The sequence below is a fragment of the Microcaecilia unicolor genome, chromosome 1 (assembly GCF_901765095.1).
Source record: "Microcaecilia unicolor chromosome 1, aMicUni1.1, whole genome shotgun sequence".
In the NCBI taxonomy this organism is placed as follows: Eukaryota; Metazoa; Chordata; class Amphibia; order Gymnophiona; family Siphonopidae; genus Microcaecilia; species Microcaecilia unicolor.
Window position 1 is genome coordinate 216,798,646 of NC_044031.1, and position 18,067 is coordinate 216,816,712.

General features: G+C 45.0%; 1 protein-coding gene across 1 annotated transcript in view; it reads right to left on the reverse strand.

Moving 5' to 3' along the window:
* SLC6A20 (solute carrier family 6 member 20) overlaps nt 1–18,067 on the reverse strand; it is a 140,711-nt gene that overhangs the window by 17,045 nt on the left and 105,599 nt on the right. The window contains exons 8-9 of the mRNA XM_030190010.1: nt 11,131–11,335; nt 5,277–5,436 (exon numbers count right to left, since the gene is read on the reverse strand). Of these exons, the coding sequence (XP_030045870.1) occupies nt 5,277–5,436; nt 11,131–11,335 (365 nt within the window). The remainder of the gene's footprint in view (nt 1–5,276; nt 5,437–11,130; nt 11,336–18,067) is intronic.

Sequence of the window (18,067 nt, forward strand, 5' to 3'; positions counted from 1 at the left end):
TTTCTTCTCCGTGGCAGCACAGAAGTTGCCAGACTGGAGGTGGGACTTCTGTATTATGTCCCTGTAGAACACCTTTGTAAACCTCTGTCTGCCTCAGCTCCTCTCGGACCCATTCCCTAAGTGCTGGAAGTTCTTTGCACCAAGTTCACACATATGACTTCTCACCAACTGGAAGATAATCAAACATGTTAACACTCAGTGCAAAAGACTGGATAGCCCCCATCTCGCAGCTGAACTGCTGCCTGCATCTTATTATTGGTGATTTCTTAATTAAGTTGCTAATGGAGTGGGAATATATAAACTAAAGAAAGGCATTTTCGAAAGGGACGTCCAAGTTGCGATTTGGACGTCCTTGCAAAATCCAGGGGTGGGGAAACCCATATTTTTGAAAAAAGATGGATGTCCATCTTTCGTTTCGAAAATACCATCAGAGACGTCCAAATCCTTAAATTTGGATGTCCCTAAATTTGGACGTTCCTAGACATGGACGTTTCTGACTTTCGGCGATTTTTGAAACCAAAGATGTCCATGTCAAAAACAGCCAAATGCAAGCATTTGATCATGGAAGGAGCCAGCATTTGTAGTGCACTGGTCCCCCTGACATGCCAGGACACCAACCAGGCACCCTAGGGGGCACTGCAGTGGACTTCATAAATTGCTCCCAGGTACTTAGCTCCCTTACCTTGTGTGCTGAGCCCCCCAAAACCCACTACCCCCAACTGTACACCACTACCATAGCCCTTACGGGTGAAGGGGGCACCTAGATGCAGGTACAGTGGGTTTCTGGTGGGTTTTGGAAGTCTCGCTGTTTTCTCCACAAATGTAACAGGTAGGGGGGATGGGGCTGGGTCCACCTGTCTGAAGTGCACTAAAACTGCTCCTGGGACCTGCATGCGCTGTCATGGTCCTGAGTATGACATCTGAGGCTGGCACGACATATTTTTAAAGATGTTTTTTTGAGGGGGGGGTTAGTGACCACTGGAGGAGTAACGGGAAGTCATCCCCGATTCCCTCAGGTGGTCATCTGGTCATTTTGGGCACCTTTTTGTGCCTTATTCATAATAAAAACATGTCCGGGTGAAAACATCCAAGTGTTCATCAGGGACGTCCTTGTTTTTCGATTATGTGTCAAGGACGTCCAAGTGTTAGGCACGCCCAAGTACGCCTTTACGCCTTCACTACGCCTCCGGCACTCCCCCCTGAACTTTGGCCGTCCTTGCGACGGACTGCAGTTGGAGACATCCAAATCTTCTGATTTATGTCGAAAGATAGACGTCCTTCTCTTTCGAAAATGAGCCCAAAAGTCTCCTAAAATTTCTAGTTATATGCCATGCTAATATTTAGTTTTTATTATTATTATTATTATTTTAATGTTGTTAGTAGGTCCCTCTCTATGGATCTAATTAGACTGTATTTCGAAGAGCTAATTACTGGCTGATAGACATGCCATTATTGTATTTATTTATTTATTTGGATTTTTTTTCACCTTTTCAGTATTAGCTCAAGGTGAGTTACTTTCAGGTACACTGGGTATTTATGAAAATGTGTAGCCTCCTAATTGATTCAAGGGCCAATAAATCAGAGGTCAGGCCAGGGGTGGGTGGGAGTTAAAGTAAACTGAGGCTTCCTGTGCCTATCAGCTGTATTTTATACTGATATTGTAGTAACTGTAAAAATAAATAAATAAAGCCTAGTGGTTAGGGTGGTGGACTTTGGTCCTGGGGAACTGAGGAACTGAGTTCGATTCCCACTTCAGGCACAGGCAGCTCCTTGTGACTCTGGGCAAGTCACTTAACCCTCCATTGCCCCATGTAAGCCGCATTGAGCCTGCCATGAGTGGGAAAGCGCGGGGTACAAATGTAACTAAAAAAAAAATATACAAATCAACTTACGCGTCCAGTTTTTCCTACATAAGCACGCAACTGTGGAATGCATTACCAAAAGCCTTGAAAACTACGAACGACCACCTAAACTTCCGTAAAACACTAAAAACTAACCTGTTTAAAAAGGCATGCCCTACTAATCCAACATAAATGCCTGATCTGTGCAACACAACAAAAATAAAGAACATAATGGACATAACACAACTCTTCCGTTGTACGATTCCCTAGTGTGGCTGTGCCACATTAACTTTATCTTACCACAACATCACTTTGTATTTTTTTACACTGGAGTCTGTAACGCCTCTCCGGTACTATGTAAGCCACATTGAGCTTTCAAATAGGTGGGAAAATGTAACAAATAAATAAAACAAAATAAATAAATAATGGATGATACTAGGAGGTAGAAGTCAATGGATTGTTATGAAGCAGTCTTTGAGAAGAGAAAGGTTTTTAGCCTCTTCCTGAAGCTAAAGCAGCTGTTTTCTGTTCTGATAGGAATAGGTAGAGAGTTCCATATTTTAACTCTAAATACAGGGAACAGAGAGCTGAAAATCCTGATTTCAAATTGTGTTTTGAAGCGGTGATGCATCAGTTGTTCTTTCAGTCTGTTAGGCTGTACCAAACGTAGGAAAGTGGTCTTAGCAGTTCAGAGGTGAAACCCTGTAAAATTTGAAAAACTAAACAAGCAGCTTTGAGGAGGGCCTTGAATCGAAAAGACTAAAAATTTTGCAGGATACAAACACATCTTGGAATCTCTATGGATAGAAATTTCCAGTGCTTTTTTTGTGCCGGTACGCAACGGTATGGCATACCGGCACCTTCCCCCCCACCCCCCCCTCCCGGCGAGTCCTGACCCTTCTTTCACTCCCCTACTTACTTTGATGTCAACTCGGCAGTGCGAAAGGTGCAGGCAGCGATTGAGAGAGGCTGTCAGCGTCGGAGCTTCCCTCTGCAAGTCCCACCTACGTTGTTACAACTTCCTGTTTCCGCATAGGCGGAACTCGTAGAGGGAAGCTCCGACGCTGCCAGCCTCTCTCATTCGCTGCCTGCACCGTTCGTGCTGCTGAGTCCGACGTTGGCAGCCTGTGGAGAAGGAGGACGTGCTGGGAGGAGGATAGGCTCTGGGAAGAAGAATCGCTGGACATGGGAGACAGGAGGGCAGGGAAGAGAGGAGAATCACTGGACATCATGGGAGGGAGGACAGGGAAGAGAGAATTGCTGGACATCAATGGGAGGGGAGAGGAGGACAGGGAAGAGAGAATTGCTGGACATTGATGGGAGGGCAGGGGAGGACAGGGAAGAGAGAATTGCTGGATATCGATGGGAGGGCAGGGGAGAGACAATTGCTGGACATCGATGGGAGGGGAGGGCAGGGAAGAGAGAATTGCTGGACATCGATGGGAGGGCAGGGCAGGGAAGAGAGAATTGCTGGACATCAATGGGAGGGGATGGGAGGACAGGGAAGAAAGAATTGCTGGACATCGATGGGAGGGCAGGGCAGGGAAGAGACAATTGCTGGACATCGAAGGGAGGGCAGGGCAGGGGAGAGAGGAAAATCGTTGGACATCGATGGCAGGGCAGGGGAGAGAGGAGAATCGCTGGACATGGATGGGAGGGGAGGACAGAGAGCAGAGAAGAATTGCTGGACATGGATGCCAGGGGAGGACAGGGGGCAGAGAAGAATCGCTGGACATGGATGGGAGGGGAGGACAGGGGAAGAAGGAGACATACTGGACATGGATGGGAGGGCAGGGAGAGAGGATGATCACTGGACATGGATGGCAGGGCAGGGGAGAGAGGAGAATTGCTGGACATGGATGGGAGGGGAGGGCAGAGGAAGGAGGAGACATACTGGATATGGATGGAAGGGAAGGGTAGGGGAAAGAGGATAATCACTGGACACGGATGGTAGGGGAGGACAGGGGGCAGAGAAGAATTGCTGGACATGGATGGGAGGGGAGGGCAGGGGAAGGAGGAGACATACTGGACATGGATGGAAGGGGAGGGCAGGGGAGAGAGGATAATCACTGGACATGGATGGCAGGGGAGGACAGGGAAGAGAGATTCATTGGACATGGATGGAAGGGGAGGGCAGGGGAGAGAGGAGAATCATTGGACATGGATGAGAGGAGAGGGAAGGGGAGAGAGGAGAATTGCTGGACATGGATTGCAGGGGAGGACAGGGGGCAGAGAAGAATCACTGGACATGGATGGGAAGAGAGTGCAGGGGAAGGAGGAGACATACTGGACATGGATGGGAGGGGAGGTCAGGGAAGAGAGATTCGCTGGACATGGATGAGAGGAGAGGGAAGGGGAGAGAGGAGAATTGCTGGGCATGGATGGCAGGGGAGGACAGGGGACAGAGGAGAATCGCTGGACATGGGAGAGAAGGGCAGGGGAGAGAGGAGACATGCTGGATATGGATGAAGGGGAGGAGAGAGGAGAAGTGCTGGACATGGATGGAGGGGAGGAACGATAAAAGAAGAAGATGTACATGGATGGAGATGAGGGAAAGGGAAGAGAGTAGAAAAACTGCACATGGATGGAGAAAATAGGCAAAAGCTGGATCCACATTATACCTCCTCCAGTCAATTCCACAGAGGAGGACCCAGCTTTTACTTACGGATATAGGGCAAGAAATGAAGAAGAAAGGAGGAAAGGAAAGAAATAAATGGAAAGGAAGCCCTGGAAACGGTGTTAAGAGAACAGATAGAGAGCAGCAGAATCAGAGACTGGGACCAATATGGATAGAAAAAGAAAGTCACCAGACAACAAAGGTAAAAAAAACAACATTTTATTTTCATTTTAGTGTCTGGAATATGTCCAATTTGAGAATTTACATCTGCTGTCTTATTTTGCACTGGGTATACTGGAGCTGTAACAGCTTACAGAAATTATTTATAATGAAAAAAAAATCACGTTATTTTTTTCTCCTATACTAGTATAATATTTTCAATGATGTCTGTTTATATGCACCATGGCTATTATAAGGGGTGTGGCTAATGTGGGTGTGGCTATAATAGGGGTGGAGCCATATGTGGTGACCCCACCCATAATGAGTACCGGCATCTTTTTTTCTACAAAAAAAGCACTGGGGAGACGACTCATTTTCAGTCAAAACCATGGCTGAAAATTAAAATAACCTTTTGGCCAAAACTTAAACTAAGCAGAAAAAGGATTTTGGGCCAGTTTCAGGGTGGTAACCGAAATCGAACAAAAATTTAGTCAGCCTCTACCGCAGATGCCTTTTATAGAATACTATCTTAGCTCTCTTTTAGTGTCCTTTATAGAATTGTCTCCATTATATGCAGACCCAGTTGGGAGTACATGCCCATTATTTAAAAAATGCAATAGCTCCCTCCAGCATATAGCTGTGAAGGGTTCTGTTCTTACCTTTTAAGACCATAAACATAACAAACGGCAAGGGTTTCCACTAAGACAATCAGCAGCAGTGGCAAAGTAGCTGCATAATCATTAAATATGTCAAACCAATAATTTCCAGATTGCATGGTGAATACCAATCCAATAATGCAGTTGATGAAGCACACCAAACCTTTGAGAACAAAACAAAACAAGAGTTTCAGCTCCGTCTTGGAAAGTGAATAACCTACACAGATTGATTCATCGTTGTAAAGCTCAAATTTGCCCAATTTAAGTGAGGCACTGATCTACATGCATGGGAAATGGTGCAGGTATCATGGTAACATAACATAGTAGATGACGGTATCTTGTACACTCTTGTGTTTCATAGACTTGAAGAGCTGCTGCTATGAATACTCCACCGTAACTATGATACATAGGGAGAGGAATGGTCAGCGGGAAAAAAAGAGGTGATGGTGCCCTTGTATAAGTCTCTGGTGAGGCCCCATTTGGAATATTGTTGGGCTGATTTTCAAAAGAGAAAAACGTCCAAAAAGTGGAATAAATCTGCATTTGGACGTTTTTCTCACTAAAACATCCAAACTGGTATTTTCAAAACCAATTCTTAGACGTTTTCCTATGAAGTCCGTCAGAAGTGCGTTCAAATCACAAGGGGGCGTGTCAATGGTGGGATTTGGGCGTTCCTAGACGTTTTCAGCCATAATGGAACAGGACAAAACCGTCCAAGGCTAACACTAAGACGTTTGGAGCTAGACCTGCTTTTATAACGAATAAGGCACAAAAAGGTGCCCTAAATGACCAGATGACCAATAAAGGGAATCAGAGGTGACTTTCCCTTACTACCCCAGTGGTCACTAACTCCCTTCCAGCCCCCCAAAAATGTGATTAAAAACATTACTTGCCAGCCTCTATGCCAATCTCAGATGTTATATTCAGGTCCATTAGAACAGCATGCTAGTGTTACACTTGTGGAAAAAACTGTGAGCCCTCCAAAACTCACCAGAAACCCACTGTACCCACATATAAGTACCCCTTCACCCATAAGGGCTATGGTAGTGGTGTACAGTTGGGGATAGTGGGTTTTGGGTGGCTCAGCCGGCAAGATAAGAGAGCAATGGTGAGATGTGTACCTGGGTGCATTTTATGAAGTCCACTTCAGTGTCCCCTAGGGTGCCCTATTGCTTTCCTGGGATATCAGGGGGATTAGTGTACTAAAAATGCTGGCTCCTCCTACATCCAAATGACTTGATTTTATGTGTTTTGCACTTGGATGTTTTTTGTTTGAAAATGGACCAAAACACAAAACGTCCAAATCAGAAAGCCTTGTATTTTCGAACACAAAAGATAGACGTTTTTCTTTTTTGAAAATGACCTTCTTTCCTGTTCAGATTTTGGACATTGTTTTGCAAAACGTCCAAAATTGGACTTAGACGTCATATCGAAAATGCCCCTCCACATGTAATTCTGGAGACCACACCTATGGACAGATATAAACAGGGTGGAGTTGGTCCAGAGGGTGGCTACTAAAATGGTCACTGGTCTTTGTCATAAAACATATGGGGACAGACTTAAAGATCTCAATACGTATACTTTGGAAGAAAGGCAGGAGAGAGGAGAAACAATAGTCTTTTAAATACCTACGCAGCATAAATGCACAGGAGGTGAGTCTCTTTCAATTGAAAGGAAGATCTGGAACAAGGGGGCATAGGATGAAGTTGAACAGGGATAGACTCAGAAGTAACTGAGTAGAGAGGTGTGGTAGCCGTGTTAGTCCACTCTTAAAGGTTATCAATAGAAATCAAACTTTAAGTTATGTCCAATAAAAAAAGGTATCATCTTATTTTCTTTTCCATGTTTTATTTTGTTTGATTTCTATTGATAACTAAGAAGTAACTGAGGAAATACTTCTTCATAGAAAGTGCTGTGAATTTGTGGAACAGCCTCCCGGTGGAAGTGGTGGAAACAAAGATTGTGTCTGAATTCAAGAAAATATGGGACAGGCATGTGGGATCTATTAGGGAGAGGAGGCGATAGTGGATGCTGTGGATGGGTAGACTGGATGGGCTGTTTGGCCTTTATCTGCTGTCATCTCTCTATATAAAACGCACCTCCAACATTCTAATGAAGCCTCACTTTCCCAACGTTCTAAAGTGAGGCGGCTGAGACCACTTTTTTGCTCCATGAGTGTCTGCCCCGCCCATGCGTCAAACGTAATGACGTCGAGGGCGGAGCAATGACACTCAGCAAATAACAGCGCTCAACATAAAATGACGTCCCATTAGAAGGTTGGAAACACACTATCCGCCCTTCCCAACTTCCCCCACCCCCCAAAGTCGCCGACCGTCACCAAAACACCCCCCCCAAGGTTGCCACCGCTAACACACGGAACAAAACCCCTCAGCACGTCCCCCACCCACCAAAGTCATCGCCCGTCACCAAAACACCCCCCCCCCCAAGGTTGACACCGCAAACACACTGAACGTCACACCCCAGCAAACACCAACCCAGGCAGGGGAGGAGTAGAATCACTCAAGACTGCTGCCAGGGGCGTAGCCACGGCCGGCCCTAGACGGGCCCTGCCAGCCCACTTTTCCTCCACCGCGACAGCGACAGCCCCAGCTCCCATTGCCGCCACTGCTGCTTTTCATGTTCAGCAGCAGGGCCGGTGCTACAAAAAAAAAAAAACCAATCAGCTGACTAACCTGAGCGCAAACAACAAAAAATGTAAAAAAAACAAACAAACAAAAAAACAAACACAGCACCGCAGGCAGCCTTGAGCCATTGGCTGCTGGCTGTGCAGGCTCCGCCCATCTCTTACGTCACTACCCCTACGTCGCTCTGGGAGCAGTGATGTAAGAGACGGGAGGAGCCTGCACAGGCAGCAGCCAATGCCTCAAGGCTGCCTGCGGTGCCGCGTTTTTACATTTTCTTAAACATGTTTTGTAGTTAGCGCTCAGGACAGCTGAGCGCTTCTTTTTATAGCACCAGCCCTAGGAGTACCAAAGATACAACATCAAGTGGCAGGGCGGCCCGGAGGAGGAGAAGGTAGGTGTGTACCAGGCAGGGGGAGGAGTCACGAAGATCGCCGATCAAGAGGCAGGAAGGGACAGAAGAGGAGGAGGTAAACATCAGTGCTAGAAGGCAGGGGGAGGAGTACCGAAGAACGGGATCAAGTGGCAGGGAGGGCTGGAGGAGGAGGAGGTGGGGAGAGAGGGAGGGGGGCCCCTGGCAGGGAAGCAGACAATGTGGGAGGGGGGCCACCCTGGCACACACTCACCTTCACCTGGCACACACTCTCCTTCATACACACACACTCTCTCTCTCTCTCACAAACACACTCACTCTCTCTCTGTCACTAACACACACTTAAATCTGGGAGGGGGAGGGGAGGGAGGTGCCCCACCCTGGCACACACGCTCATTCCCCCACACACACACTCTCTCTCTGTCACAAACACACACTTGCACCTGGGAGGGAGGGGGCCACCCTGGCGGACGGGGGCCACCCTGGCACACACTCTCATTCTTACACACACTCACATTCCCATACACACTCTCTCACAGAGACACTCGCACACAGTCTCACTCTCTCACACTCACAAACATACACTTGCACCTGGCAGGAGGAGAGGGAGGGGGCCACATCTGAGGGAGGGGGGCCCATCTTGCTACACACTCTCATTTTCACACTCACTCTCATTCCCACACACACACTCTCTCACAAACACACTCACACACACTCACTCTCTCACAAATACACACTTACACATGGCAGGGAGACAGGGAGGGGGCACCTTGCAAGAGGGGGGACCATCCTGGCACACACTCATTCTCACACACACTCTCATTCCCACACACACACACTCTCTCTCTCAGAGACCCTCGCCCACAGTCTCACTCTCTCTCTCACACAGACACTCGAACACAGTCTCACTCTCTCTCTCCCAATCACTGTATTTGTGTGAAACACACTCTCTCACACTCACTGTGTCAAACATACGCACTTCCACACACATCACACACACACTCATTCTCACAGACACACTCACACCCACACTCACTCACTCTCTGTCACACACACACACACACTCGCACATTCACTCTCTCTCTCTCTCTCACACACTCTCTCAAAAATACACACTCCAAGGAAAACCTTGCTAGCGCCTGTTTCATTTGTTTCGAAAACGGGCCTTTTTACTAGTGTTTCTATGTTTCTATCAGGTTTTAATTTTATAGCCATTGTATAATAATATGGTTATTCTCTCTGTCTGCTTTACTACTGCACTCTGCAGTATGAATTCCTCTTGGTTTACATGCAAGAACAGGACCCATGGGGTCCTGTTTACAATGTCATGCTAGCGTTTTTAGTGCGCACTAACTGTGTAGATGCTCATAGTATTCCTAGGGGCATCTACATGGTTAGCACGTGCTAATTTTTAACACACGCTAAAAATGCTAGTGCGCCTTTGTAAACATGGCCCTTAGCTATTAGAGACAATAAACAGATATGTATCTTAGACATGATGCAAAAATGGTTATTATTTAAAATGAAAAACAAAAAAGCAAACATTTTTGGTTGGTGGTGAAACACATTTACGGATGTTCTTTGGAGATACAGTACTTGGTTATAAATGTGAATGAAAATGCGTTGAGGATTAAGATAATACTCTTATTTAGGTATGTATGTTGTATTATAGAAGTCCACTTACAACTTTGGAGCTGTTTACTGTTAATACTCATTGAAGAAGAGAAAAATGGTTGAGTCCTAGATTACATTTGAAAATGATCAGTTAGAAATGTAGGGGATAATATTCAGCCCGTAGCAGTCAGCCCTGGCAGAATTAACCCTTGATATTCAATTCAGACTATGTGCGGGCTCCAGCACCTGGAAGTTAATCAGGCACTGGCCAATGTTCAGACCGCTGCCCAGGTAGCTCAGTGGATAAAGTTGGGACAGCCTCCTAACTTTATATGCTTACTTAAGCAGTTGGGTGGACTCAATACGTCCGCTAAGCAGTTAAGTAGCAGCAGTGGCGTTCCTAGGGGGGGCGGTCCACCCTTGGTGCACGCTGCTGGGGGGTGCTGCGCGCGCGCCTGTCCGTCGTTCGTTCCATGCTCCCTCTGCCCCGGAGGGAGCATGGAACGAACGACGGACAGGCGCGCGGCACCCCCCCAGCGGCATGCACCCGGGCGGGGAGTTCTTTCGCGGGGGGGTGTCCTTTCGCCGGGGGGGGGGGTCGTGCTGCATCTGGGAGGCGCTGCACCCGGGGGTGGGGCGCATCGGCGATCCGCCCCGGGTGTCAGCTCCCCTAGGAACGCCACTGAGTAGCAGTTCCGCCCAAACTCCACCCAGGGATTGCTCCTTGGCTAGCCAGTTTTCAAATGACCGGTTAGAGCTGATATTCAGCAGCACTACCCAGTTTAACCGGACAGGAGCCTCGCCCTTTGAATATCAGGCTCATATATGACTTGTTCTTAAAAGTGATCAGTTACTTTTTCTAGACGGTAAACTTTGAACATAAGTGTACTTTGAGGAGGTACCCCTCAAATACTTCAGGGGCCGGTGTGGTATCTTCACCCTCTCCCTACTGTCAATATGACTTCCTATCTTGTCATTCCTGCCCCCAAGCTAAGCAGGCAAACTACACCTATGTCTTTGATTATTTGTCCATTTTAATAGAAACAATGGGTAAACCTTCTTGAGGAGATCCTTTGTTTTGAATTCACAGTCACACACTTTGAAAAATATTTTCTGGGTCTATGAGGGGTGGGAAACTACGGATACCGAAAGCCAGTAGCCATCGAGAAATAACCCACTACCAAACCCACATTCCCACATAACTCATTTTGTGCAGTGGTTGACTCACCTGAGATGACCTCTTTAGGCAGATGGGTAGAAAGGAACTTGCTGTCTGTCAGGGGAGTGAGGATGGCTGCAGTATTTCCCAGCATGCTGCCCAGTCCCAGCATCAGAAGCATCAAAAAATAGAGAACCGACCACAGTTGGGACACCTCCATGTTCTTTATTGCCTCAGAGTAGACTATGAATGCCAAGCCAGTCCCTTGCACAGCCTGCCCATGATATGAACCAAATATGTCCAGCACTGTACTTAGTTATGTATCACACAATAAAAACATCTGATAACTACTACTTCTTGTTTCATGGCAGTGTTGTTACAAGATTTATACAGAGATGTAGTTTCACAAAAATAGAGTCGAAAAGGCCCTCCTAAATCTATTCTGAGGACCCTACAGCCTGTTGGATTTTCAGGATCCCCAACAATTAATATGCATGAGAGAAATTTGCAGATGGTGGGTCTCCAATATATACAGGTTTATCTTAGGCCTACAAGATTATTAGTATTTGTGGATCACTCCTGCCCCCCACTAGCCACCAGGAAGACTCCAGTAGGAACTGAGAGAGGATTGGGGGTTGGGTGATAGAGGGATCGTGCTGCCTATGTCGGGGGGGGGGGGGGGGGGGGGTGGTGGACTTCATAGTAATTGCATTGCTGATAATACAGATGTACCCACATTATCCACAAAGCATGTAGTGTGTGATAACTACAGGATCAGATGTTAGCTATGCCCCCAAAAGTTACCATGTGTTAATTTTAGCAACTAACACATGGTAATTAGAAAGCTTTACCACATTTTAGTAAACTGTAGTAAATCAGCCCTTATGTGCCACTGTACCGTGTTGGGAAAACCATATGCCAAAGGCTGTCAACAGGAAGCTAACAACTCCTCCCCCCCCCCCCCCCCCCCCCCCCCCCCCCATTGCTGTACCTGAGGTATTTGTGTTTTGGCATCACTTATCACTGTGGCCTGGGTCACACCAATCTGACACTCTTTCACTCACCTTCCCCTAATTCTTTCAATAATTTAGCTCCACCCTTGCAAACCAGCCAGTTGACTTCATAGCCATCCATCCCCATTCCTCATCTCCCTGTATACTAACCCTGCCACTGCAAGAACGTCTCTACTGTCTGCACTGTGTGTCGGCTTACAGCACATTAGAGCCACGCGGTCCAGCAACTGATTCTTGTGTGACCAGCAGGCAGTTCCTGCACCTCTAACTTGCTGAGAGTCTGGTATATGGTTGTAGAGGGACCTTGGTTTTATGATGCAGACACGTGAAATCCTGCATGCAAATTCTAGGTTCCGTGGTGATCTGGTGCCCAGCATTTGAACTGGATGTCCTAAATATATCTGGTATTTTGGAATCTTATGAGGCCCAACCTGTAACATTGGCTACTTTTTTAGTGGTGATTTCAACATTACCATTTGATAGGGATTGGCTTCTCCATTTGTTTTTCAAAAAACATGATATTCCTTCTTTAGGTAGTTTATTCAGGATTTTTCCGAGACTCAGAAAAGAAAAAAAAGCTTTTTACTTCTTAGACCTGGAATGCTCCTGCTGGGGACACATTTTTTTTCCCCTTAAATACCCATGTAAACGTATTGTGAAATTAAACTCAGTTAAGTATAGGGTTTGTTTGTTTTTTTGAGCCGTCTCAGCTTGCTGTGTTCATTAGCAGCAGGAGGGTTCTACTCTGTTCTGGCACTTATATCCCGCTTATATCTACTCAGGAATCAAAGTGGGTAACACAAAGCAAATCCCAAGGACAACAAGCTTGCCCTAAGAGAGAAGCAGAAATAAAAATAAAAATGCACTAATTAAAATAATAACATTTACTAAAAAGGAAAGTCTTTAAACCTTTATGAAAATATAAATAATTAAATAAAGAGCTTATCTGCAAAGGGACCATAGCAAAAAGAGCTTACGTGACATCGTTTTAGTTAAACATTCTTAATCGATGGAAACCCTAATTTAAGTATAGCGCTAAAACGAGAAAGTCTGAAGAAGAAGAAAGTCAACAATTTAATCAGAGATAATGGACAGTTTCCAGAAATAATGTGCTCAGCATGCTACCTTAAACTCCACTTGGGCTTCAACGGGCAACCAATGTAATTTACTCAGCAAAGGGGGGGATGCCTGATCAAACTTTTTACATCTATAGATTAATTTAGCTGCTGCGTTCTGAAGAAGTTGAAGTTTATATCAAAATTCACGCTGTAATCCAGCATATAAAGCATTACCTCCCCTGTTTGCTAAGCCACGTTAGCGGCTGCTGGTGCGCTAATGTTGACACAAGAATGGGCTGTGTCGACATTGCCACATGGTAGTTGCTAACACAGTTTAGTAAACGGGGGTACAATAATCAAGTTGGGTCAAAATCATTGCCTTCACTAGGACCTGAAAATCCTGAAAAATAATGAGCTCTCCAGAGAGAGTTTGCTGCCATATAGTTGTTCATAGATAGTATCTGGAGTGTTCAGTGCTACTTGCTTACTTAAAGTTGCTTATTGCATGATGATTTCTTTTTGAATTTTTCTCTTGTGCACCACACCCATAGTGTCATGGACTTAATGCTCTGATTTGTTTCCATATATAATTGCAGTTAGGGTAATTTTTCATTTGTAATTTCCTCTTGAGTTCTGTACAAGTTTTAGTTACTTGGTTGGAAATTTAAACTCTGAATAAATATAAATTTTTTAAAAATGGAAATTCTGAGCTTTGGCAGAGCAGTTCTGCCCGTGCGCTGACAGGTGATGTCGTCCACTAGTGTGCAGGATCAATCCTGCTCTGCAAATGCCTGAAGGCAAGTTGAGTTTGTGGTCCTTTTACTAAGGCACGTTAACAGGTTTAGCAGTGCACGCGCCTTAGTAAAAGGAGTAAGGACCCCTTTGTCCTTACAGAAAACATGCTTAGGATTATATAAAATCAACTGAACAGGTTACAGAATGTGGTAGCAAAACTGTCATCTTTGATTGAAACTATTTTTTTCCAAACCACAAAATCAAGTATTATAGGTCTTTTGATATTTTTAGCAACAGCTTTGGGTATTTAACTTTATGTATTTTCTGAAATCATTAGCTAAATTAATTCCTAAGTACCATAATTTTCCAAATTATAAAACAACCTCATATATAAAATGATTTTTTTTTTACATCCAAGGTCATCATATATATATATATCTTCTTATTTAAAACTTTTAATGGCTGTCTCTCCTACCTTGTGATCTGGTAGGATTCTGCTGCCTCTTCTCCAACCATGCTTCACAGGACATAGCTGTCTGCTCCTTCAGGATGCTGCTTCCTCAGCCTGGGTCCAGATGGACCCCATTATCTCTTACCCCACCCAGGACACCTCTATAGCAGTCTACAGGCTAGGTGAAGTGGGCTCTGCCAGAGATCTTATAGTGCAGACTTCAGCCTCAGTGAGACGAGCTTGGCAGCTCTCCTCTGATAGTCTTTGGCCTTGGTGGCATGGGAACTGTGGTCTCATGAAACCATTTTTGACTTTGATGGGGTGAGCTCCATTGGCTTTAGAGAAGAAGGTTTGTTTGGGAATGCTTTGACTGTAAGATGAGGTAGGCTTTTTGGGGTTAGGGCTTTTCAGCTTTGAAAAGAAATGGCTAAGTGGGGGATATGATAGAGGTCTTTAAAATCCTGAGTGGTGTAGAACAGGTAAACGTAAATCCATTGTTTATTCTTTCAAAAAGTACTAAGACTAGGGACAGTTAATGAAGTTGCATGGTAATACTTTTAAAATGAATAGGAGGAAACATTTTTTCACTCAATGAATAGTTAAGCTTTGCAACTCGTTACCAGGGGATGTGGTAAAAGTGGTAACATATCTGAGTTTTTAAAAGGTTTGGACACGTTTTTGGAGGAAAAGTCTGTAGTCTGCTATTGAGACAGACATGGGGAAGCCACTGCTTGCCCCGGAATTGGTAGCTTGGAATGTTGCTATTATTTTGGTTTGTACCACATACTTGTGACCTGGATTGGCCACTGTTGGAAGCAGGATACTGGGCAAGATGGACCATTGGTCTGACCAGGTATGGCTATTCTTATGTTCTTATGACATGCATAATATGAAAAAATATCTTACCCTTATTATCAGGCCAATGTGATATTTCAGGATCTAGGCTGCCCATTTGGAAGAAAATTTCTCTTTGATGTGCTTTATTTCTGTTGCTATTGAGAGCAACAGTTTTATTACAGTTAATGTTAATCTCATACTGCTCCAAAGTCCTTCCATATCATCAGGAGGTTTTGCACAGTAATGTGTGGTTTTATTGCTAGTATAGTTATTTCCCACAATTTTTTACTCCTTGTATCAGTATGAATAGATACAAGTTGAAGAACCAGGGACAAAAGAAGGGTGGGGATACTTTTGTCTAGCTTTTCTCTGTACTGAAATGTCCAACTATCCTAATTCAGGCCCTTGGAGCATCAGATAGTTTTGGCACCCAGTTACAAAAGCTTGCCCCTACTCCATTATTAGTAAATTTAAAAGTACAAACTTCTAGTCAGTTCTATTATATACCTTTTCCTGGTCAAACAACAGTAGCATAGCAGGAATTCCTTTTTCTTTAACAACATGAATAACATTTAGGGCTCCTTTTACAAAGCTGTGTTAGCAATTCCCACTCGGCAAATGTGATAAAGCCCATAGGAACTGAATGGGCTTCATCGCATTTGCCTCACCAGAATGGCTAGTGAGGCTCTGTAAAAAGAGCCCTTAATATTTTCCCAATAATAGTATAAAGCCTAGGACATAACCCCCATCTCATCTACCTATTTCGGGTATTTTAGCAAATATTTTTATAGCTACATTGAGGGCCTGTTTTATTAAACCGTGCTAGCGATTCTCGGCACGGCAAGTAAGAGGAAGTCCATAGCTCAAGTCAAAAGATATTTTTTGGTCATGGGGGTGTGTTCTCAAGAAAAAAGCTTGAAAAATCTCTGCTATAAAGTAAGTAGTGCAGCTCTGAGCTGTTCGGATATCCTGTAACGCTCCACTCTTATCTCTCCCTACACTCCTCCCCAGGAATTCCATTCAAAATCTCATCTGTACCCAGGGGTGTGCTGGTAAATTTTTAACAACAGGCTCTCTCTCTGGGCGTAGCCAGCCCTGCAATTTGGGGGGGGGGGGGGGTCAGGGGTGGACTGGTGGGGGCAATGCATGCCTCTCTCTCCCCCCCTTGTGTGCGCATGATAGGCATATATTTGCTTACAGGGATGCTGAGCCCCACCAGCCAATAAATGGACTGCCACCACTCCCTGCTGCTTGTTTCTGGCTCTGAGCTGCAAGCTGAGACTTCTCTTGCATGGATGTGAAGTCCCAGCCTGCTGCTCAGAGCTGAAACAAGGAGCGGGGAGCAGCAGCAGTCTATTTACTTGGCTGACAGGGCTCAGCATCCCTGACAGCAAAGTAAAAGAGAATTCAGGAGGGGCCCAAGCCCACATTTTGGGATCCAGTTTTTAAAGTAGCCATGGGGAGGGGGGCCTACTTTAACAACCGGCTCCCAGAATTCTTAAAAACAAGCGGCTCTCGCGAACCATGAGAGCCTGCTCCAGCACACTACAGTCTGTACCCTTCTCCTCCACTGCCAGCTCCAGATTCTGGTCCTTTGATCTTGCTGCACAATACACCTGGAATACATCCTAAATCAGTACGCCAAGCTCTGGCTCTGGCCATCTTCGAATCTAGGCTAAAAGCCCACCTTTTTGAGGTTGCTTTCAATTCCTAACCCTTATTCTCTTGTTCAGTACCCATGTCTGTTTTATCATTCCCACCATAAGTAATTTCCTTATCCCTTATTTGTCCTGTTTGTCTGTCTTGATTAGATTGTAAGCTCTGTCGAGCAGGGACTGTTTCTTACATGTTTAGTATACAGCGCTGCATATGTCTAGTAGCGCCATAGAAATGACAAGTAGTAATGTATTTGACTGATTTAATCTCATTTCACTTCTTCAGTTGTTTGTTTCATCTTCCCTTTCTTCTATCACACTTCTGCTTTCCTCTTTCCTCTTCTTCCTTTTCTATATTTCATTCTATTTTTGTTGATTAAAACAATGAGGGTGCTTTCCACAAATCATTTACCTGGGCAAAAGACTATTTGAAAATACTTTCTCTGTGGGTAAATGTACATACTGATGGTTCGCTGAGTTCCTGTGGCTATCAGGACCTACTGGTTTGCCACCCCAACAGGCTGCTGTCCTGGGCAACTACTTAGTCATGCCTAATGGTTAAGCTGGGTCTGCCCTTTTCTCTTCATTTTTTTCTTATCTTATGTTCACCCTCATGGCTGCAGGAATGGTGCCTTGTAATGCTGGTGGAGATGAGGTACTCCCCCCTTGAATATCTGAAGAGCAGAGAAATGGTCTCCACTGGAGTGGCCCTAAAGCTACATGGCTTCATTTTATTTTCTCTCTCTATCCTTTTGTCTAGTCTCTTCCCAAATCTCCCTTTCCCTCTGTTGCTTATATACAGTAGAATCCCTCACTCTGGTTTCACTCTTCAATTATTCCCACAGGTCCTTTTTATCACAATTTAATCTCCATGATGACCCACTTAGACCTAGGTCATTGCTGCTCTTACTTGCCTTTCTCCCCATAGATGTTATAGTAAGCAACCAAATTTTACAGCTCATCTGAATCCCATAAGACAATCGGCAAGTCACAAACCTTGAGGGACAGTATTCCAAAATTTAGGAACAGACAAACAGAATGACATTCTAGTCAAGTGCATTTGATTTAGTGGCAATTCTAAATGCTTTTAATTTTGTGAACGCACTGAGCGCCGGTGGGGTTTGTAGTTCAACAATTTGTCTCCCAACTATGTTAGTCTATATTACTACCTAAGTCATGCTGGGGATACTGTGACAGCATGAGTTAGCTAGTAATATAGGCCTGAGTATGTGGTTCAAAGGCCAAGTACTGCACCAA